The sequence below is a fragment of the Scyliorhinus canicula genome, chromosome 2, assembly GCF_902713615.1.
Source record: "Scyliorhinus canicula chromosome 2, sScyCan1.1, whole genome shotgun sequence".
Lineage (NCBI taxonomy): Eukaryota > Metazoa > Chordata > Chondrichthyes > Carcharhiniformes > Scyliorhinidae > Scyliorhinus > Scyliorhinus canicula.
The window spans coordinates 39,164,991-39,187,599 of NC_052147.1; the positions used below are offsets into that span (position 1 = coordinate 39,164,991).

The window sequence follows — 22,609 nt, forward strand, 5'->3', positions numbered from 1 at the left end:
AGGTAAACTGCCTATGCTGAGTTGTCTCTGTCTGCTGCTGCTCCCTGGCTCTGTGCTTCTCCTACCTTGGGCTCGACCCTTTATACCCGTCTCTGATGCTGCCCTCTAGTGGTGCTGTGGCTGTTACATCTGTGCTGCAATCCCTGGTGTATGTGCAGATGTATGTACAGATGTACAGATCACTACAGAGACATTCCTGCACTCCAGAGCCTGGTGAATCTTTGAAGTGCTCGATCACCAGGAACTGTGATTACTCAATCATTGACTGTAGCCGAGACAGAGATTAATAGATTTTTAGATACCAAGGAAAGCAAGTAATATGGAGATCAGACAGGAAACGTGGGTTGAGGGGCAGAATTGCCCCGTTTCCCGCCAGCAGGTTTAAAGGTGGGTAAGAGAGGAAGAATTTGGTGAGATGCACAAAAATCAAGTTTTCGCTGGTGTGAATTTTCCACTGGATCTTCTGCTAGAGATCTCCATGGCAGATCGGAAAACCCAATGGTGGCTGATCTGCAACTGATTAGTATCCTGCTAATGGGGTTCAGATGAAGGCTCGACTGGAATCTCTTCGATGCCCGATTCTCTGCGATGCCTGTGAAAAAACACACCAGTCCAGAATACGTCTGGAACAACGTGTCACACAGAAGTTGGGACTTGCCTGAAGAATGCCTGGAACTGCCTCCAGAGTTCAGAATGGAGGCATCCAGCGACCCTGGAACACCACAGCAGTGGGATGGGGGATCATCTCCCAGGTGGATTTTCCAGTATCATCGAGAAGGCTCCATCTTCCAGTCTCAGAGTGTCCCTGGAGGTCCATCTTCTTTCTTGAGGAGGTCCATCTTCTTTCTTCAATGGTAGGTCAATGACATTGGGGACCTTTTAAATATGGCACCTAAATATGATGGCAGGACACGTGCAATCAAGCCCGTTCCCTACAGAATATGATGCCAAACAGACAGTGGCATAATTAATGAGGTCGGTGCCAGAAGGTTCCCCCTTGTGGTTCCAGCGGGAAACACTTCCCATCCCACCCCCTCCATGGAACGTAGTCGCAGATGGAAAAATTTTGCCTGAGGTGGAAGATCAGACATGTTTTTGTTAAATGGCCTGAGAATGGCCTGCTTCTGCTCCCAATTCTTATGTTATGTCTACCACATTTGACTTCCTCGTAGTTATTTTATTCTTGACCATTGTTCCACTAAAACTTCTGCAGTTTGGGGATAGTAACAGCAAAATAAGACTATTTTCATTTACAGCACTGTAACATACTTCAGAAGGATGCCACTATCATGCACATTTAAGACCATAAGAATTAAGCCACTTGGCCCATCGAGTCTGCTTTGCCATTCAATCATGGCTGATATTTTTCTCATCCCCATTCTCCTGCCTTTTCTCCATAACACCTGATCCCCTTATTAACCAAGAACCTATCCATCTCTGGCTCAAAGACACTCAGTAATTTGGCCTCCACAGCCTTCTGCAGCAGAGTTCCACAGATTCACCACCCTCTGGCTGAAGAAATTCCTCCTCATCTCTGTTTTAAAGGATCGTCCTTTTAGTCTGAGATTGTGCCCTCTGGTTCTAGTTTTTCCAACTAGTGGAAACATCCTCCCAACATCCACTCTAATCAGGCCTTGCAATATCTGTAAGTTTCAATAAGATCCCCCCTCATCCTTCTAAACTCCAACGAGTACAGACCCAGAGTCCTCAACGGTTCCTCATATGACAAGTTCTTCATTCCAGGGATCATTCCTGTGAACTTCCTCTGGACCCTTTCCAAAGCCAGCACATCCTTCCTTAGATACGGGGGCAAAACTGCTCACAATTTCACAGTACGTTTTTATTCTTCAATTCTCAGATAACAACAATTATATAACTCTCGCTGTTGTAGGCTAAAGGGTTTTGGCCACAATCTGGTCTGTGCTTTTGTAGGGAGGAAGGACTAGCCATAGCTAACTCTTGTAAAAACTTTCAAAAACCACATTCAAATTGTTGGAAATCAACTCTGGCTCCACCGCCTATCCTGCCCTGAAGCAGCAGCAGAGCCTGCCAACAAGGCTAGAAAGGCAAGAAATAAGAATAATCAGAAGGAAGCCAGAGAGATGGTGGTGGGAGAAATATATTTTTAAAGCAAAACGGTAACTCAGCAGGCATCTTTGAATTTCTCATTGGTCACAGGTACGGGTTGTTCACCTCAAACCTTTCTCAAATGGGGAATGTCAAAGTTTGCATTTGAGCCCACGCAGGTCAAGTCAGGGTCAGTGTGTGTTTGAGATTTTCTGATGCTAAGGCAGCAAATGATTTATGAGGTACTGATCTTGTTTAATTGGTGAAAGTATAGAATTTAGTAGAGATAATTGGTTCTCCGTCAGCAAGGAGTGAGACATTTCTGGTAAAAAGATCTGAGTGGACATTGTAGAAGTGCTTTTCACACAGAGCAATAAGAGGTTCCTAGTTTCAGATTTCTGAGATATTGCATTTGTTTATTTATTTAAAGTTAGAGTACCCAATTCACTTTTTTTCCAATTAAGGGGAAATTTTACGTGGTCAATCCACCTACCCTGCACATCTTTGGGTTGTGGGGGCGAAACCCACGCAGACACGGCGAGAATGAAAATGAAAATCGCTTATTGTCACCAGTAGGCTTCAATGAAGTTACTGTGAAAAGCCCCTAGTCGCCACATTCCGGCGCCTGTTCGGGGAGGCTGGTACGGGAATCGAACCATGCCGCTGGCCTGCTTGGTCTGCTTTAAAAGCCAGCGATTTAGCCCAGTGAGCTAAACCAGTGTGCAAACTCCACACGGACAGTGACCCAGAGCCGGGATCGAACCTGGGACCTCGGCGCCGGGAGGCAGCAGAGCTAATATCAATTTTTGCTTGGTACATACCCACCCCCCCAACCCGCCCCTCCCCGCCTCAGTAATCCAATTTGTAAAATGATTTCCAGTTTGCAATATTGGTTGGTGGCAGAAAGCACAGCTCTATTTCTTGACTGAAATTCAATGTGAACTTAATATATATGCAAACTTCCACAAATTGGATTTATTTCAATTTAAATTAAAACAGACAGAACTGAAGAGTGAGAAGCTGACGATTGTAAGATTTTTACTGATAGCTCTTGGAGTTTCTTGGTCATGTTCTTTCATTCATACGTCCCCTGAAGGCTGATTCCCAAATCAATCTGCCAGAATTTTTCAGTATTTAAAGGATCCAACCATCTATTGTCCTTCTGTTCAATTGCCTGTTCAGCCCACAATGGATAATTTGATATATTTTTTTAAAGATTTCTCACTGTAGTTGTGTGAGACAACTTTCCATATCTGCGTGCATTCTCAGTTGATATCAGTCGCTAATTAGCATTATTATTTTCTCCAGTCTGCTTGTGAATTAGTAATGCAACAGAGTTTAACAGCACAGAGCTAAAAATGATCTGTTTCCTACTTTTATATCATCTCCAATATTCCTATTTTGCATCCTCACAGTATATGGAACATAATTTATATCAATTATTGTAGAAGCAAGGACCAGGCACCTAGTCTAATGTTGAGAAAGTACATGCAAGCAGCCTCGGCATTTAGCCCTTAGAACTGGATCCAACATTATCAAAATGTTATGAATTTCGAAGATATAAATGGAAACTGTTTCTGTTTTAGTGGCAATAGTTACCTCTGTAAGTATACTACACGTCTAACATGGTTCTATTTCTCCATGTACAATAGCATAATCCAGGAATGTAGCAATAGCATTGTCTTTTTTTCAAATACATTTTGAGTACCCAATTCATTTTTTCCAATTAAGGGGCAATTTAGAGTGGTCAATCCACCTAGACTGAACATCTTTGGGTTGTGGGGGCAAAACCCACGCAAACACGGGGAGAATGTGCAAACTCCACACGGACAGTGACCCAGAGCCGGGATCGAACCTGGGACCTCAGCGCCGTGAGGCAGGAGGGCTAACCACTGTGCCACCGTGCTGCCTGCAATAGCATTTTCATGACACCTGAACTGGATCTATGTGCCTTTGACATTTGTATTCCTCAACCTCTTCGCAGGTCGACTGCATCAGCACTTGCTGAGATAAGGGGCGAAATTCACCAAAGACCAACGTGACGGCCAATACCGGCGGGTAAAAGCGACGCTGGTGACTCCGGCGTCGGGGCCTGCTTTTAAGCCCTAAATCTCCCGTCCCAAAAGGGCCAGCAGCGGAGTGACGCTGTACCCGTCAGTGTCACCCGCTGCGGAAGTGGCGCGTTGGTGGGGGGGAAGGGGAGGGGGGGAAGGGGGGGTAGCGGCGTTGGAGGGGGGGTGGGTTGCGGCGTTGGGGGGTGGGTTGCGGCGTTGGGGGGGTTGCGCCGTTGGGGGGGACTGCGGCGTTGGGGGGTGGGATGTGGCGTTGAGGGGGGTGGGTTGCGGCATTGGGGGGGGGTGGGTTGCAGCGTTGGGGGGGCTGCGGCGTTGGGGGGGTGGGTTGCGGCGTTGGGGGGGTGGGTTGCGGCGTTGGGGGTGTTGGGGGTTGGGGGTGGGTTGCGGCGTTGGGGGGGTGGGTTGCAGCGTTGGGGGGGTTGCAGCGTTGGGGGGGAGGGGGGTAGCTGCATTGGAGAGGGGTGGGGAGGGGGGGTAGCGGCGTTGGAGAGGGGTGGGGAGGAGGGTAGCGGCGTTGGAGAGGGGTGATGAGGGGTGGGGAGGGGCTAGCTGCGGTGGAGAGGGGTGGGGAGGGGGGGGTAGCGGCGTTGGAGAGGGGTGATGAGGGGTGGGGAGGGGCTAGCTGCGGTGGAGAGGGGTGGGGAGGGGGGGTAGCGGCGTTGGAGAGGGGTGGGGGGTGGGGGGGTAGGGGTGGGGGGTAGGGGGGTAGGGGTGGGGGGTAGGGGTAGGGTAGAGGTAGGGGGTAGGGGTAGGGGGTTGGGGTAGGGGGCAGCGGCGTGCAGGGGGGGGGCGACGGTGCGTTGGCCCCGGGCATCCATTGGATGGGGGCATCAGCAGATCTTCCTCAAGGCTCCCCTTCCTCCCAGCTGCCTTATCTTTGTTTGAGAGAGAGAGAGAGAGGGAGATTGTGGGGACAACCAGAGAGAGAGAGACAGAGAGAGGGAGTCCCGTCCGTCCTCTGGCTGAGAGCAGGGCTTTGGTGAGTATATTGCAATCTGCCTAAACCCAGGTTCAATGCAGTGCCCCTGAGGAATACCGAACCCTCCCTCTTTTCCCCGCCCCCACACCTCGGGTGAACATAGAACCTAAACCGCACTGTAAATCTGTGCCAATGCACAGGGGGATCAAATAGCTCTGGAACAAAGGGCAGGATGAAGAGAATGTGAGAGAGGTTGTTTCTCCCCAGGATTAGAAAAGGTGCCTTGATAATTCACAGCACAGAACCCTTTCTGCGTTGTGAATTATAAAGGCAGAACCCAGAAACTTTGCCAAAAGTTTTTCCCTCTCTCTCCGCGCGTGTTTCCTGTTGTTGTGAAACTGACCTGAAATCGCAGAGGCTGAAGCTGAAATAGACAAATCCAGACACATCTCCCACCCCGGGATCCCAGCATTTCCCTCTGCATTCTAACCAGGCAATATTCCTGAGTTTAGGCAGATTTCAATATACTCACCAAAGCCCTGCTCTCGGCCAGAGGACGGACGGAACTCCCTCTCTCTGTCTCTCTCTCTCTCTGTCTGTCCCCACAATCTCCCTCTCTCTCTCTCTCTCTCAAACAAAGACAAGGCAGCTGGGAGGAAGGGGAGCCTTGAGGAAGATCTGCTGATGCCCCCATCCAATGGATGCCCGGGGCCAACGCACCGTCACCCCCCCTGCCCGCCGCTGCCCCCTACCCCTACCCTTACCTCCTACCTCTACCCCTACCCCTACCCCCACCCCACCCCTACCCCCCCCACCCGTACCCCCCCACCCCTACCTCCCTCCCATCACCCCTACCCCCTCCAACGCCGCTACCCCCCTCCCCACCCCCCCAACGCCGCAACTCCCCCCAACGCCGCAACCCCCCCCAACGCCGCAACCCCCCCAATGCCGCTACCCCCCTCCCCACCCCTACCCCCCTCTAACGCCGCTACCCCCCTCCCCACCCCTCTCCAACGGCGCTACCCCCCTTCCCCACCCCTCTCCAACGCCGCTACCCCCCTCCCCACTCCTCTCCAACGCCGCTACCCCCCCCCACCCCTCTCCAACGCCGCTACCCCCCCTCCCCACCCCTCTCCACCCCTCTCCAACGCCGCTACCCCCCCCCCCCCCGCGCGCACTCGATGGAGGTAACGGCTGACGCCGTTATAAACCTACTTTGATTTTCGCCGACGTGGCCATGACTTCGGCCCATCCGGGCCGGAGAATAATTCACCCTAAAAATAAAATGACATCCCGCCGGCGCCAGCTGTTCTCCGAGGCGGGCGGCAGGATTTGAACAACGCCGTTTTATGGCGGGTGGGATAATTCTTAACATGGCGGGAGCGGGAATAACGCCGCCGCCGGCCGATTCTCCGACCCTGCGTGGGGTTGGAGAATTTCGCCCAAGGTTTGATAAGAGTGGGTATGCTGCTTATTTCACGACAGACAAAACAGAGCTATAGTTATGATATAGCTATAGTTATGATCAAACGCATTGATTTCCATCAGCACAAAACAACTGACCCTCAAGTAATGATGCAAAATGAAGAGTATGCTGTGCTTTCTTAGATCTGTTGGTTATCTTATTTGAACAAATTGTTCCTGCAGCATTTCTGACTTTAGCTAAAGCTTCCACTGCTCATTCTTCTGAAGCCTGGTCCAGGGTGAGCTTTCTATCTCTTTGGGCGAGATTCTCTGACATCATGGCGAGTTTCTCGGTGGTGGGAGACAGTTTGCCATTACCCGGCGGCAGGATCTCCTTGTCCCGTCTCTGCCAATTTGATTTCCCATTGAACCCACCCAACGGCGACGTAAACAGCCGTTATATTCTGCCCGTTATATCTCTCCGTTCACAGAAAGACCTGGATCGAGTGGGCGGGATTTTCACCGCCCCACCAATCACCGAGGTATGTTTTCAGGCAGCAGAGGTGCTCGCCATTGGCTGCTGGTGGTATCTTCTGGTCCCGGCAATGTTTACATCGCTTTGCGTAGCTCATCCGTCCGGCCACCGGGAAGCTCACTGCCGGGAGTCGCCTTCAGCAGAACTGAAGATCCTGCAGTGGAAAGGGCCGAAAATCCTGCCCAATGGGTGTGAGGTTGTTTTTTTCCTTAATTACCCAGACAACCAAGAGAATGTTTATGATGCCCGGGGGAAGTAACCTCCATATAACCATCGTGTATCAAGAGGCTATTTCAAAAAGAAATGGAAGAACACGTTGCTTTAAACAAACGTTGAAAGAAACTCCTTTGTGTACAAATGCTTTTCACAGAAAAATGATTCAAAAGCCCTGAAAGTGGCAACAGATAATGCGTAAATCATTACGTTCACCTTTCTTGTAACCTTAACTTATCTGCTGTGCCACAGTCTTGCAAATGTTGCAATTATATTCAGCTCTCCAATCGATCTACAGTCAATTACAGCTGTTTCTTTTAAGTTTAACATCAAAATCCTCTGCTGCTCTCACTGAACAGAGCTAAACAAAAATAAGAAACACACTAAATAAAATGAACCGCCCTAAGTATGAGCTGCAAATAACTGCAAAAAAAAGAAAATCGACCATCTGCCCCTTTAAGAGCTCCATCATACATGAAGCTTCCTTTGAACCCACTCCAGGTCGATGAATATCACGATGCCATCCTAAACCGATGGAAATTTTGCTGTGTTGCATTTAAATCCATTTAAATCCGTTCTAACATTTAAATTAAGCTCTTGAATGTTAAGATGGCTGGAAGGTCAGGATGTGCCAGGCAGTGGGAGAAATACACAGAGTCCCCACCCAATTACCAATTCACCAATAGTCTGTTCCACACCTGCACCAGCAGCCATGGCAACTGATCATAAAATCCCACCAGAGGATGTTCTGCAGCAGAGGCTGAATCTTTGAAGCACAATTAATGAGTAGGCAGTATTTGATTAGATTGACATTTGACTCATACGGAATGATGAGTAAGCACTGTGTGCAAATCCCAAGCTAATTTTTAATTTCTTGCAAACCTTAAGAATGCATCACTTATGCCTTGAACCAATTTCCTCCTCATCTGTCGCTTTTGCTTTCCGCTCTTATTTCCTTCCCTTCACCATCTTTCTCTTCTTCATTTTCCCCCCTTCTCCTTTTCACTCTCATTCCCTGACTGCCCCTTCACTTTCCTCTTTCCCATCATTCCCGGCCCCTTCACACATTTTCCACATTCACTTCACATGCTCCGCTTTTTTTTCCCTCAGCAGTAACACTCTGCCGCTTTACCAGCCACTCACTCCTTCGCTTCCCACCGTGTCCCCATTACTTCAGTCGCTCTTTCCCCTTTGCACTCGCTGCACCTTCACTTGTCTCCCTCTCTCAGGCAGGTGGGTGGATGTGACAGAACAGAGGCACTTGGCAGTGGACTGATCAGAGGCACTGGCACCGATCTCCGCAGAATTGTGGACTCAGAACGAGAGCGGGGAAAAGGGGACTGCCTGATGCCACCATGCAGTGCACCTGCTAAGAAAGTCATAAATATTTTTCTCTCAAGTTTATTTAAACTCCTGCAATCCCAGAGGGTTTTCCAGAGTCGACCATATTTCAATAACAGCATTCATTTATTAATTTCATCTGTATGAGAGGAATCCACTAGGTGGGAGCTCCACTAACCAGATAAAAATAGATGGCAGGTGTGTTCACTCTTTATATAGTGTGGCCGCAAAATATTCATTCGAAGAAGACACTGAATGATGTTCCCGTTGAAGTTACTTAACCCAACTTGGGTGTGAGGTTGTGAAATCCACTGAGTTTATGTGTGCCTTGTCCCGTGTGGTTGGAAACGTAAGTAGATTTAGTAGTGACATTTTTATCTGACTAATATTACTTCTTCACATTACTTTCTTCACCTTTGCTTCCAATTTCCACCCTTCCCTCACAGTCACATGGTCCATCTCAGGGCCCACTTCTTTCCTGTCCTCAGTTTCACTTTACTAATTTCTGGAGATAAGGTATTAAACAATGTCCACCGACATCTATAGCTACCTTGACTACACTTCCTCCAACCCTACTTCCTCTGCCTCCATTACATCTGTTTTGACGATGCAATCTTTCATACCAGTGCTTCAGATCTGTCTTTTTTTTCCTCAAATGTGGATTCATGCGGTTGAAAAGGAAGCAGAGATTTACATGCACTTCTTTCAATTTGGAATAGAATATTCACTACTTATGATGTGAATTATTATTATTAGTAGCTTCTCTACACTTTGGAGATCAAACACAGATTGATTGACCATTTTGTGGAACACCTTCATTCAGTCAGCTATTCCAATTAAGTTTAATCTAACTTCGAGGAACAGCACCTCATCTTTTGATGAGGCACTTTATAGCCTGACTGATTTCAACAATGTCAGATCGTAACCTCTGATAGCAGCTGTTGACAATGTTGCTCGTCCTGCTATTTATACCTCCTCCAGACCCATCTTTTGTTTCTTTACTTGTTCCACAGCCATCTCCTTTTGCCTTCCATTATCAACCATTTGGCAATTTAGCCTCTCTTGCTGTTACCATATCAATGACCAATATTCTTGCTCAGCTGCACATATGCGCAGTCATGTTCTCCAGTTCTGCAGTTACTGTGTATGGGAAAAACAGGTTGCCTACTTTTTAAACATTCTTACAGGAAACAATGTCACAAACCTTAGGTGGGATTCTCTGGGCGAAATTCTCTGCAGACCGTCGTAACGCCGATTTCCGGCGAGAAAAATCGGTGTAGATGACTCCGGCGTCGGGGCCTTCTTTTAGGCCGCTATTCTCCGTTCCTGGAGGGGCCAGCAGCTGACTGACGCGATACGCGTCAGTTTCACCAGCTGCGGAAGTGGTGAGACCCGGCGTTTTGGGGGGGGGGGGGGGAGGAGGAGGAGAGAGACAGCCCGGCGTTTGGGGGGGGGGGGAGGAGGAGGAGGAGAGAGACAGCCCGGCGTTTGGGGGGGGCGGGGGAGGAGGAGGAGGAGAGAGACAGACCGGCGTTTGGGGGGGGGGAGGAGGAGGAGAGAGACAGACCGGCATTTTGGGGGGGGGGGGAGGAGGAGAGAGACAGCCCAGCGTTTGGGGGGGGGGGGGGGGCGGGGAGGAGGAGAGAGACAGCCCGGCATTTTGGGGGGGGGGGGAGGAGGAGAGACAGACCCGGCATTTGGGCGGTGGGGGGGGGGGGAGGAGGAGGAGGAGTGAGACAGACCGGCATTTGGGGGGGGGGAGGAGGAGGAGAGAGACAGACTGCCATTTGGGGGGGGGGGGGGGGGGGAGGAGAGAGACAGACCCGGCGTTGGGGGGGTTTGCGGCGTTGAGTTGAGAGGGGGGGGGGGGTTTGCGGCGTTGAGTTGGGGGGGAGTTTGCGGCGTTGAGTTGAAGGGGGGGTTTGCGGCGTTGAGTTGAGGGGGGGGTTTGCGGCGTTGAGTTGAGGGGGGGTTTGCGGCGTTGAGTTGAGGGGGCGTTGCGGCGTTGAGTTGAGGGGGGGCGGCGTTGGGGGGGGCGGCGTTGGAGGGGGGTAGGGGTGGTGAAGGGGGTAGGGGTGGTGAGGGGGGGTTGGGGTAGGGGCAGCGGTGTGCAGAGGAGGGGGGCGACGGATGCCCGGGGACAACGCACCGTCGCCCCCCCTCTGCACGCCGCTGCCCCTACCCCAACCCCCTCCCCTCACCACCCCTACCCCCTCCCCTCACCACCCCTACCCCCTTCACCACCCCTACCCCACTCCAACGCCGCACCCCCCCCACTAACGCCGCACCCCCCCCCACTAACGCCGCACCCCCCCCACTAACGCCGCACCCCCCCCCACTAACGCCGCACTCCCCTAACGGAGGAAGGAAGGGGGGGAGGAGGAAGGAAGGGGGGAGGAGGAAGGAAGGGGGGAGGAGGAAGGAAGGGGGGGAGGAGGAAGGAAGGGGGGGAGGAGGAGAGGGGAGGGTGTGGGTACCGGCCTTCAGAGGGAGGGGGTCGGGGTGTGGGTACCGGCGTTGAGGGGGGGGGTACCGGCGTTGGGGGGGGGGGGTGAGGACCCGGCGTTGAGAGGGGGGGGACCCGGCGTTGAGAGGGGGGTGTTGCGGCGATATGGGGGGGTTGCGGCGTTGAGGGTGGGGGGTTGCGGCGTTGCGAGAGATGGGGGCGGCGTTGGAGGGGGGTAGGGGTGGTGGGGAGGGGGGTAGGGGTGGTGGGGAGGGGGGTAGGGGCGTTGGAGCGAGGTAGGGGTGGTGAGGGGGGGTGGTTGGGGGGGGGATTTGGGGGCAGCGGCGTGCAGAGAGGGGGGGCGACGGATGCCCGGGGCCAACGCACCGTCGCCCCCCCCCTCTGTACGCCGCTGCCCCCAAACCCCCCCCGATGCCGCAACCCACCCCCCCGATGCCGCAACCCCCCCCGATGCCGCAACCCCCCCCGATGCCGCAACCCCCCCCGATGCCGCAACCCCCCCGATGCCGCAACCCCCCCCCCCCCCCCCCCCCCCCGATGCCGCAACCCACCCCCCCCCCGGTGCCGCAACCACCCCCGATGCCGCAACCCCCCCCCCCCCCGATGCCGAAACCCACCCCCCCCGGTGCCGCAAACCCCCCCCCGATGCCGCAACCTCCCCCCCCGATGCCGCAACCCCCCCCACCCGTGGCCACGTCGGCGGGACTTCGGCCCATCTGGGCCGGAGGTTTGTGGAAACTAAAAAAAAAAATGAAATCCCGCCAGCGCCAGCTGTTTTCAGAGGCTGCCGGCGGGATTTGCACAGCGCCGGTTTTTGGCCGGTCAGAGATTTAAAAACCCTGCGGGAGCGGGAATAACGCCGCTGCCGGCCGATTCTCCGACCCTGCGTGGGGTCGGAGAATTTCACCCTCTGTTTCAGAGAATAAGGGCGCAATTCGCTCGAAAGAGAACAAAGTCCCCCAGCAAACGGATTTAGCCGCGTGTTTCCAGACGCTAACAATTGCAAGAAACACATGACTATACAATGTGACTCGTGTTGTATAAGGGGCTTGAACGGGGAATGTGCGGCGGAGGTCGCACATAGCCCCATTTTTTACAGTGGGGAGCTCCGCTTGCTGGAACTCCCCGGTGTAGTGAGAGATTGGGGTACCATTTAAAAATGGCGTCCGAACTCCAAGGCCCCTGAAGTGATCCCCGACCTCCCCCCCCCCCCCCCCCCCCCCCCCACCCCCCCAAACCTGAATGCACCATGGGAGGGTCCCCAGCTCCCACACCTGCACACATGAAGGGTATCCCCGGCCCAATCACGCGCGCGCAGAAAATGCCAACCTGACACCCTGGCAGTGCCACGTGGGCACGGCCAGGCTGGCACCCAGGTGGCACTGCCAAGGTGGTACCTCCCTGCCCAAAGGGCATGCATTTGAGGACCTTCGATCCCCAACCCCATGGCCCATCCCTTTGTCACCTCCCACTACTTCTCCCTGGCCCTGGCACATGCCCCCCAGCCAGTATGCCAGCGACAGGACCAGCAGCCCACAGTCGTGCCTCTGGGAATATGTCCCATCTCCCCTCCCTCCTTAGTAGCCACAGCGCCCGTTTCCCGATTTTTAAAACCTCAAGTGAACCTCGCAGTGGGTAATTTCTCCTGGTGGAGGCGGAGCATCGCAGGAGCCTCAAAGAGTACCGTGACGTGCCCGTTAATGATATGCCCACAGAATTTACTTTTCGTGCAGCGCAGAATGCATTTACGCCGCTGTCGAGGCCTTGGAGCATGGCATTCCATCGGGCCTCGTGATTCCTGGATGAAGAATCCCACCCTTACTCTTTTAACTTTTCCAATTCTCCCTACTTTCTCTGCCTCTGTACCGGCTCAGAATCTGCTATATCTCTAATTTCTTTCCCAGTTCTGACAAAAGGTCACCAATCTGAAATGCGACCCTATTTCCCAGTGTTGCTTGGCCTGAGTATTTCCAACCTATTCTGCTCTTATTGCAGATTTCCAGCATCCGCAGTGTACTTGCTTTCGTAACACATTTTATTATTTCCCTATATGTCCTCTTTCAAGTCCTGAATGGAGGGCACTAACCAATTAGAAACCTCATGCAGCAGGAAGGAGAATATTCTGAAAAGCACTTTCTTTCTCGATAATGATGTTTCAAATAGATCAGAAGCAGGCGAAGGTAAGAATACAGACGTGCACTCGAACATTGACACAGATGAGAGCCCCTTTTGAATCTGAACATGGATAAGGTAATAAAGGAAGTCAACACTCACAGCTAGGACTGAGAGAAAGCGAGAAAAGAAACACATTCCACCACATTAACACAGGGGCAGTCTGTAATGAAGAGCGCTCGAACAGAACCGCCAGTCTTGACCAAGTGACAGAATTAATTTGTGAGTGTTTTGAACTATTCTCTCGAGTGGCAGCCTGGGAAACATGTAAGCACCTGTATGAAGAGGTTAGAGGTGACTTTGACTCCTATCATTATATAGCGCCCCCTCAGCTTCAATCTGCTTTTATTACATGTCTCTGATTCTTTTGTTTTTGAAATATAGCTGGAGTCAACGAACAATCCCACACAGTGAACCGCATTTCAAACTTCAGAATGTCAGTCAAGGTCTAGACAATGAGTGTACCAGCTGATGGAACTCAGCTCCCCAGCTTGGTACCTCACTGACCAGTCAATCATTCAAGTAGAGAGAGCACCATAGCAACCCACACCACTGTCCAAAGAGCAGATAAAAGGTACCACACTAGGGGGAGCTCAAGAGTAGTCCAGCCAACTCATCAAGTCCCAGACAGGAAGAGATCCAACAGCAGGGGTTTCAGTTCCACAGTGCCTGCATCATGCATTTCATCCCAATATTCACACACAAAAGAACATTAAAAACAGACTGTATTAAAATGACACATCAGCACCGCAACTGATAATCGTTGCCAAAGAAAATATACAACAAATGTGCAAGTAAAAACTCTCCATGAATGCAAAGAAAGGGCAAGTAGCAAAGCTCACAGTAAATGCATAATCTAATGTAGTAATGATGCAGAGGAGGATACCTATTGCGGATTTTAGATCACCAGTGTTTATTGCAGGATTCGTCTTCACCTTGTGCCAAAAATAAAACCTATAACAAAGAGCACATATTCGAGTTCATTCTGTCTGACAAGCCAGTGTCCTGGATCCCTCATTGTCACGTTACACCACATCTTTTCAATTCTACTTCTGGTGTTTAAGCACCAGGCACACTAATGAACAGGATTTTGGCGAACTTAAGTATTTCCTCTCAAAATGAAAGCTCTCAATGCGTCCCTATCCAGAATGTTATACTTTCTGAGGGACCCTATAAACTATCTAATCACCGCCACCATATTGTCTATTGGCAGTCAAATGCCACATTTTCATTCTTCTTACAGGTCATCAGATTCTGTAACTGCCAACTATGTGGAGCACTAACTTAAAGTATCTTTCTGTGTACCTGTCTTCCAGTTTGTAGGCTTCAGTGTAATTGGATTACTGCACAATTTATATTCCATGTTATTGCACCCAAAATATTGAGCCTTTGCTCATCTACCTTGTTTAGCTTAGAGTGCAATATATATACAGGGACTGAACTCACGGCGGTGCATTAAGCTGGATTGTTTGCAATAACAATTCATCTCTTATTTCCCCAATTGATCTGTTTAATTTACAAATAGTTTCTCCCAACTGTGATTGTGAGCAGAGTAGGACATGTACAAGACAAAGTCTGCATTTCAATCAGAATTCAATTCTGACTGTTGTGATTGATATGCAACGTTTTCTCCCTCAATGTGCTGAGCTACATTGTTGCATGTTGAACATGGCTGGCCTCGGTCTATTCCTGCTCAATTCCATCAATACTTGGCACAACAAGGAGCTAACAGAAAGACGTTTTGGTGTTTCCAACCGTCCCTCTGTTTCTCACTCTTATCCCCTCTCTCAGTTACTCTACTAGGCTACACCTCCATGTAGTCATTCTTCCCATATGGACCTGGCCAACCCCGGTTACAGTGGGCTTCCCTGTACCTGACCCTGGCCACATCGTTTGCCCAAACAATGCACCATCAGCATGGGTTGCTGCATGGCAACCAGAAACAGGGGTTTGAGATAACTTTTCCCTCCTTAGGGGCCATGGGCACTGAAGCCAATTGCAGGCTGGCGCAGTCGTGGCTAGGTATTCAAGCTCTCAGTGCCATACCAGCATGATTTACTTTAAACAGATATATCTCATGAAGTCTAGCTTACTTACCCCTTACAGTGATTGTACTGGACTTTTTGGCAGGGTTGCCCACGTTGTTGTTAGCGAGGCAACTGTAGGCCCCAGCCTCGTCAGCATTGATGGAGTGCAGTGTTAAAATTCCTCCTTTTAACACGCTTGTTTTAGGGAGAGATCCAATAGCCTTGATCCAGCTTAGGGTGGGAGGCGGGTCCCCTCCTGTCGTGGCACACACCATGGAAAGTGAGTCTCCGGGGTTTACTACGATATGCTCAGGAATCATCAGCTTGATGGAAGGAGAAGCTGCAAGTCAGAAAAGCAGTGAAAGAAATATGAACATGGATACTTGCTGATCTTTTATCACGGCTAAAAAAGAACATACCTTTATTCAAAAATTAACATTTTATGTGGTGACAGACAGCTTCACGAATGCCTGGTAGTTAGGTGGTCAATCATTAAAACTGTACTCAATAGGGAGCATGTCTGTTGGCTGCATGCATTGAATGTAAAGTTATTTGTTGCATGCCCGTGAGGAAAAGCAAATATAAAACAGTTCATTCATATTTTAAATTCTCTTTGCAAAACAGCATTGAACTGTCATTAATATTGACAGCTACAAAGCCCAACTACCAATCTGGAGGATACCTGTGGAGTCATTCATTGATACTTCTGTTCAAATGGGGCAGGACTGTGGGACAGTGGTTAGCACTGCTGCCTCAAGCGGCAGGGACCCGGGTTCAATTCTGGCCTCTGGTGGTGGTTTGTGTGGTGTTTGGTCATTCTCCCTGTGTCTGCGCGGGTTTCCTTCGGGTGCTCCGGTTTCCTCCCACAGTCCAAAGATGTGCAGGTTAGCTGGATTGGCCATGTTAAATTTCCACTTAATGTCCAAAAGGTTAGGTGGGGTTACTAGGTTATGGGCTGGGGGCGTGGGCCTCGGTAAGGTTCTCTTTCCAAGGGACTCAATGGGCCAAATGGCCTCCTTCTGCATTATCGGGATTCTATGATTCTATGAAATGCCAGAGGAGCTTTTCCCGACACCTCAATGGAAAGCGGGAAGTAGCTTAAAATAGGATTTTCTGCATCAGGTAAATTTGGTTTGAATAATGCTTCAGAATAGTCAGCTGGGAGTATTTTATTTTACTGAGTGTATACCTTATGCATATTTATGTACTCTTTATAGTAGTCATGTTGTTATTTCACATATTCTGTACTTGTGGAACATTGTATGTTAACACAGGAATGTTAGAGTCTATGGGCAGAATGAAGGTCCTTCCTTGATCCATTACACTCTATGTCCCTGAAAGAAGTTTGACAGAAAAGCTTTGTGGTTTCCTGCGCCATTGGTTCACAACCGCAAGAGCCCAGGCTAAATGTCACAGCCCCATGTAATCCATCACAATCAAAACTCAAGACTTCCACCCTATCCATTTGAAAAAAACAAGATCAGTCACGACAGTAGACTATCACAATTTGAGCCCCATTTAGTTTGGTGAGCATTATGAAAAAGGTTCTTGTCCTACTGAGCTATATTTCCATGCAGCCTATATAAATATTTTGCCTCTCACTCATGATTATAATTCTAAAGCACGTCTGGCGACAAGGCTTTATTCAAAAGATGGGTCTCAGTGGCTCTCTCTGCAAGTCTGCTGTAGAAGAGGGATGCTTCAGCCGCAGGAGTGACTAACTGCGATGCAAATGACATTTTCAAAGCCTGGGCAACAGAGCTCATCGTCTATCCTTGTAAATATTTGCTTCAGTGTTCAAGATTGATTTTTGTAAGAAAAGCAATGGGCTCACTCAACAAGAAACACCTGGAAATCGCTGCTTTGAAGCATGGTGGTCTTTCGTCTATTTTTAATCCTGATTTCTCAGTGGAGTGCTCTGGGCCTGCAGGGAGTGCATGTCATTATTCATCTTTGCCATTGGTAATAATCAGGTCGGCTGGTGCATGTGGTATATGAAGGTCATCGTGCCCGAAGCGGCAGCTGGGTTTCCGACAGATAATGTTTCTGCACAGAGGCGCAGGGAAAGATATTATTTGTCAGTAACTCATCCTGGTTCAGGATATTCACTGTCATTCAACAGCAGCTTATCATCAGCCCATGGAGGCAAAGCCAAGAGTCTAGGCATCATACTTTATTTACTGAGGGCAGCCGGTTCCTGGAAACAACATGAATAGCCCATTTGCCACATTCAGCTTGAAGACCGCTGCATTGCCAATGAAAGGTGTGACTTTCCGATAATATAAAATCATGGTCAGGACAGTCACAATAAGCACTACAATCCCATTATTGAACAACAGTAACCTCACTTCCAAACTACAGCACTTCACTGACTATAAAGCACTTTAAGACAGCTTGAGGCTGTGAAAGGTGCTGTGTAAACAAAAATTCTTTTTTTTTCTCCTTTATTGATTGTGACTCCCCTGATATGATTTTACCCACTTCTGTTTTAAAAATTGCTGATAGGACTAGTGAAACACTGAGCGGATGCAGACACTGCACTGTGGAAGTCATCGTCACTGAAAATAAACTGAAACATCACGCTTGACGATGATCCACTCAACCGCCAGCAATATTCTCAACATTTGCTTATTCCAACATGTCTCAAGCGTCCCACGTTTGCCACTACAACCTTTGGCAATATTTTCCCTTGTCGTACAGGATGCTAAGATTGGGGAAAGTTGAGAAACAGGGTGGCACAATGGTTAGCACTGCGGCCTCAGAGCGCCAGGGACCCGCGTTCAACTCCGGTCTCAGGTCACTGTCTGTGCGGAGTTTACACTTTCTCCCCGTGCCTGCGTGGGTTTCCCCCAGGTGCTCCGGTTTCCTCCCACAGTCCAATGATGTGCAGGTTAGGTGGATTGGCCCTTCCAAATTTTCTTTTATTCGTCCATGGGATGTGGACGTCGCTGGCCGGGTCACCATTTATTGTCCATCTTTGAGGGCATTTAAGAGTCAACCACATTGCTGTGGATCTGGAGTCACATGTCGGGCACACCAGGTAAGGATGAAAGATTTCCTTCCCTAAAGAATATTAGTGAAGCAGATGGGTTTTTACAACAATTGTTTTGTGGTCACCTTTTAGACTTTCAATCCTGATATTTATTGAATTCAAATTTCACCATCTGCCATGGCAGGATTCGAACCCAGATCCCCAGAGCATGACTCTGGGTCTCTGGATAACTAGTCCAGTAATAATACCACTGGTGTCCCTTGTGTCCAAAGATTAGATGGTGTTAAGGGAGTGACAGGGATAGGGCGGGGAGTGGGCCTAAGTGGGGTGCTCTTTCAGAGGGTTGCTGTAGATTCGATGGGTTGAATGGCCTCCTTCTGCACTGTATTGCAGTGAGTACTTACTATGGGAGGGTCAGCAAAGATGTAGTGCTTCTTGTTTTGGAAACAGAGTATGCAGGCTGTGTAGCAGGCCAAAACCTCTACAGTATTTTGAGTACCCTCGCCGGTGAAAAGTACAGAGGGACCTACACCAGCCTTCTCCTCACCTACATGCACACAATACTGACAAAGATCAGTCGATAAAACGGTGCTCGACTCTGTCCTCCTCGAAGCTGGATTTAATGGAAATTCAGATGATGTGCCACGCTGTGTCTGCGCTATGTACTGAAAAACTAAACAAGACGGCCACCCCGATTACTGTGACAGCTCTGGATGCATCAGTAAGCGACCGTGACTGGCGCTAAGCTCAGTTATCAAGACTAATGAAAAGGTATTTGCATCAGTTCAGCTCATGGTACTCCAGCAGCAAAGACTTCTATGTATTAGCATCCCCAGGGCCTTTAACCTCAGTAAATGACTGTGCCTGGAATTAGAGAGGCCGCATAAATCAATAGCATAGATGCGAACCGTTGATGACATGGAAAACAAATGCGGCGTATTGCTAATGGTAATGGTCTGTGGACTGTTTGGTATCACTTTCTGCTTCCAGAAACCCTTGTAACTCAATGCAGTACATGCTGGTACAAGGCTAATTTTTCATTATGTAATCTAATGTGACTCACTGAAAGCTTTCAGACCACTGCTTGTTTGATGTTGCTTGGCACCTGTGTTGGGCCTCACTGCCAAGGTGCGAGGCAGCTTATAACAGAATGCCAACACAGTAGCTCAGTCCTTCCTCCACCTGCAAATTGTGGTCAGGTTTCTTTTGGCAAAACAAATTAGATAAAGACAGCATTTTGAGAGGGCATGTGGTAATAAAAATCCAATCAGGGCTATGATTACCTTCATTATAATGATGAACCTGTAGCAGATATAATAATGCCGCTGAAATATGTAAACAGAATTATCCTTTACCTTCAGACAGTAACAGCAATTTTACTGAAGGTCAGCTGATGATTAAGGCTGCAGGCATAACCATTTGATTTGCAAATAACCACTCACCACTTGAACTCCTGTAAGAATGATACAGAATAAAGTTGTCTATAATGGCCTGGATTTGGCTGTGAGCGGTGAAGGTGTGGTTTTCGCCATTGACCTTATTTCTAGCTGCCCACGGATGTTTCGCAGGCTTATCGAGTGGTGATTTTCAGTTATCCTACGCCAAATTGAATTCAGTGAACCACGCAGGGCATCTGTGGGGCCTCCAAACAGGACAAACGGAAGGGAGAGTTTTCAAGCAATCAGACTGAAGAATCCTCACTGACACGCAAACCATTAGACTGGATTCTCCGGTCCCGTCCATGGCGGGATCCATTCCATGCGCGAACGGAAAATTTGGCCTTCCAGCTGTGGTGGTATGATTTGCATAGCTGTCTGCCATTGGTGCAGAACACCGGCTTACCATTGGCCCTGGTCGGTCATGTGCCTCTCGACCGATTGGTTGAGACCAGTCATGTGACGGCTCTCTGATTGGTCGAGAGGCTGAGTTAACCACGCCTCCATACCGAGGTATAAATAGTCAGAACGCCCGGCGGTCGTCCATTTATTGTAGTCGACCGCAGGGCTAAGTTCTAGCTTATTAAAGCCTAACTTTTGTACAGCAACTCGTCTCACGTTCAATTGATGGCTCATCAATTTAATAAGCTAGATTTTTGAAGATGGAGTTCCGGATCAAGCCCGAATGCCTCTGCATCAGCCCGCAAACTCAGAACTCTGCAGAAATTTTTCAACATTGGCTGGCATGTCTCGAAGGATACCTGGAGTCTGCAACCAGCCCCCCCACCATGGCACAGAAGCTTCACATCCTCCACTCCAGCGTGGGCACAGCAGCCTACACGATGATCAAGGAAGGGAAAGATTACGATGCCGCCATGCTTAAGCTGAATGGACAATTTCTTAAACCAGTCAACAGAGTATTCGCCCGACATCTGCTGGCCACCAGATAACAACTCCCCGGTGAGTCATTAGACCACTTTTACCAGGCCCTCGCTATCCTGGGGAGGAATTGCTCCTGCCTCCAAGTTTCAGCTACGGAGCACATGGAACTGCTGATCAGAGATGCTTACGTGGCTGGGATACAGTCCCCCACTATCCGCCAGTGGATGCTGGAGAAAGACGACCTCAGCTTAACTGAGGCACGGACTCTCTTCACCTCCCTGGAGGTCGCCGATTTAAACGCCCGCGCCTATGTCCCCAGCCGCGCTGCACCACCCTGGGCCATCCGCCGCTACCACCCTCCCTCAGGCCTGCGCCGCGGGACGCCCCGACAAGTCCACTGGGACCCGCTGCTATTTTTGTGGGTTCACGAAACACCCTCACCCGCGCTGCCCAGACCGCTCCGCCCTCTGTAAGAGCTGCGGGAAGAAGGGCCACTTCTCCTCTGTCTGCCAGGCCAAAACGGTCGCTGCTGTTCTGCACAGCGACCAGGGATCCCCCCCTCCGGGCCCTTGCTGGCCCCTCCAGTACGACGCGCCAATCTCTCCCCCCCCCCGCCCCCGGGCCCCTGCGCCCGGCCTGCGCGCCTCTCTCTCTCCTCTGGGCCCTCCCTGGCCTCTCCAGGACGCCGTGCCGATCTCTCCCCCACGCCCCGGGCCCCTGTGCCCGGCCTGCACGCTTCTCTCTCTCCTCCGGGCCCTTCCGGGCCCCTCCAGCGCACTGCGCAATTCTCCACTTGCCGCCCCCGGGCCCCTGCGCCTGGCCTGCGCGCCTCTCTGCCCCCGCTTCCAGCCGCTCTGGTCGGCTCCCCAGCACCGCTAACTTGCCCCCCTCAACCACGAGGGCCCCACGGGCGCCGCCATCTTGGGGCGCTGACTCCACGTGCGGGTCCTGGGCGCCGCCATCTTGGGGCATCAACCCACGTGCGGATCCTGGGCGCAGCCATCTTGGGGCCCCTACTCCACGTGCGGGTCCTGGGCGGCGCCATCTTGGGATCCCGCATCCACGTGCGGGTCCTGGGCACCACCTTCCGGGACTGGCACGCAAGGTTCTTCCAGCATCTACTCGGATGACGACGACGAATATGAATTTTCTCCACGGCTCGCGGCCATTCAGCTCGACCAGTCACGTCCACGCACGCTCGCCAAAACGACAACGCTGATCTACCTCAACGGGCACGAGACGGGCTGCCTGCTGGACTCCGGGAGCACGGAAAGCTTCGTTCACCCTGCCACGGTAAGACGCTGCATGCTCCCTGTCCATCCTGTAAAACACAAAATCGGGTTAGCCTCAGGTTCGCACTCCGTCCACATCACCGGGTGCTGCATCGCGGACCTCACGGTCCAAGGGAAGGTTTTTAAAAATTATAAATTCCTTATCCTCCCTGATCTTTGCGCACCGGCACTCCTAGGACTGGACTTCCAGTGCAACCTGCAGAGCTTGACCTTCCAATTTGGCGGCCCTATACCCCCCCTCACTGTCTGCAGCCTCGCGTCCCTCAAAGTGGACCCCCCCTCCTTGTTTGCTAATCTCACCCCCGATTGCAAACCCGTCGCGACACACCTTCATCAGGTCCGAGGTCCATAGGTTGCTGAAGGAAGGGGTCATCGAGGGCAGCAACAGTCCCTGGCGAGCCCAAGTGCTGGTGGTCCGGACTGGGGAGAAAACCAGATGGTCATCGACTACAGCCAGACCATCAACCGGTTTACGCAACTGGACGCGTATCCTCTCCCCCCGTATTTCTGCCATGGTAAACGAGATTGCGAAATACAAAGTCTTCTCCACTGTGGACCTTAAGTCCGCTTACCACCAGCTCCCCCTCCGCGCGAGTGACCGCAAATACACCGCATTTGAGGCAGATGGGCGCCTCTACCACTTCCTTAGGGTTCCATTTGGTGTCACAAATGGGGTCTCGGTCTTCCAGTGGGAGATGAACCGAATGGTCGACAAATACGGATTACGGGCTACCTTCCCGTATCTTGATAATGTCACCATCTGCGGCCACGACCAGCAGGACCATGA

General features: G+C 50.8%; 1 protein-coding gene across 2 annotated transcripts in view; it reads right to left on the minus strand.

Annotated features, from left to right (window-relative positions):
* mdga2a (MAM domain containing glycosylphosphatidylinositol anchor 2a) overlaps positions 1-22,609 on the minus strand; it is a 1,064,841-nt gene that overhangs the window by 594,711 nt on the left and 447,521 nt on the right. For both annotated transcript variants that reach the window (XM_038776329.1, XM_038776328.1), the window contains exon 6: positions 15,291-15,560. In XM_038776329.1, coding sequence (XP_038632257.1) covers positions 15,291-15,560 — 270 coding nt within the window. The remainder of the gene's footprint in view (positions 1-15,290; positions 15,561-22,609) is intronic.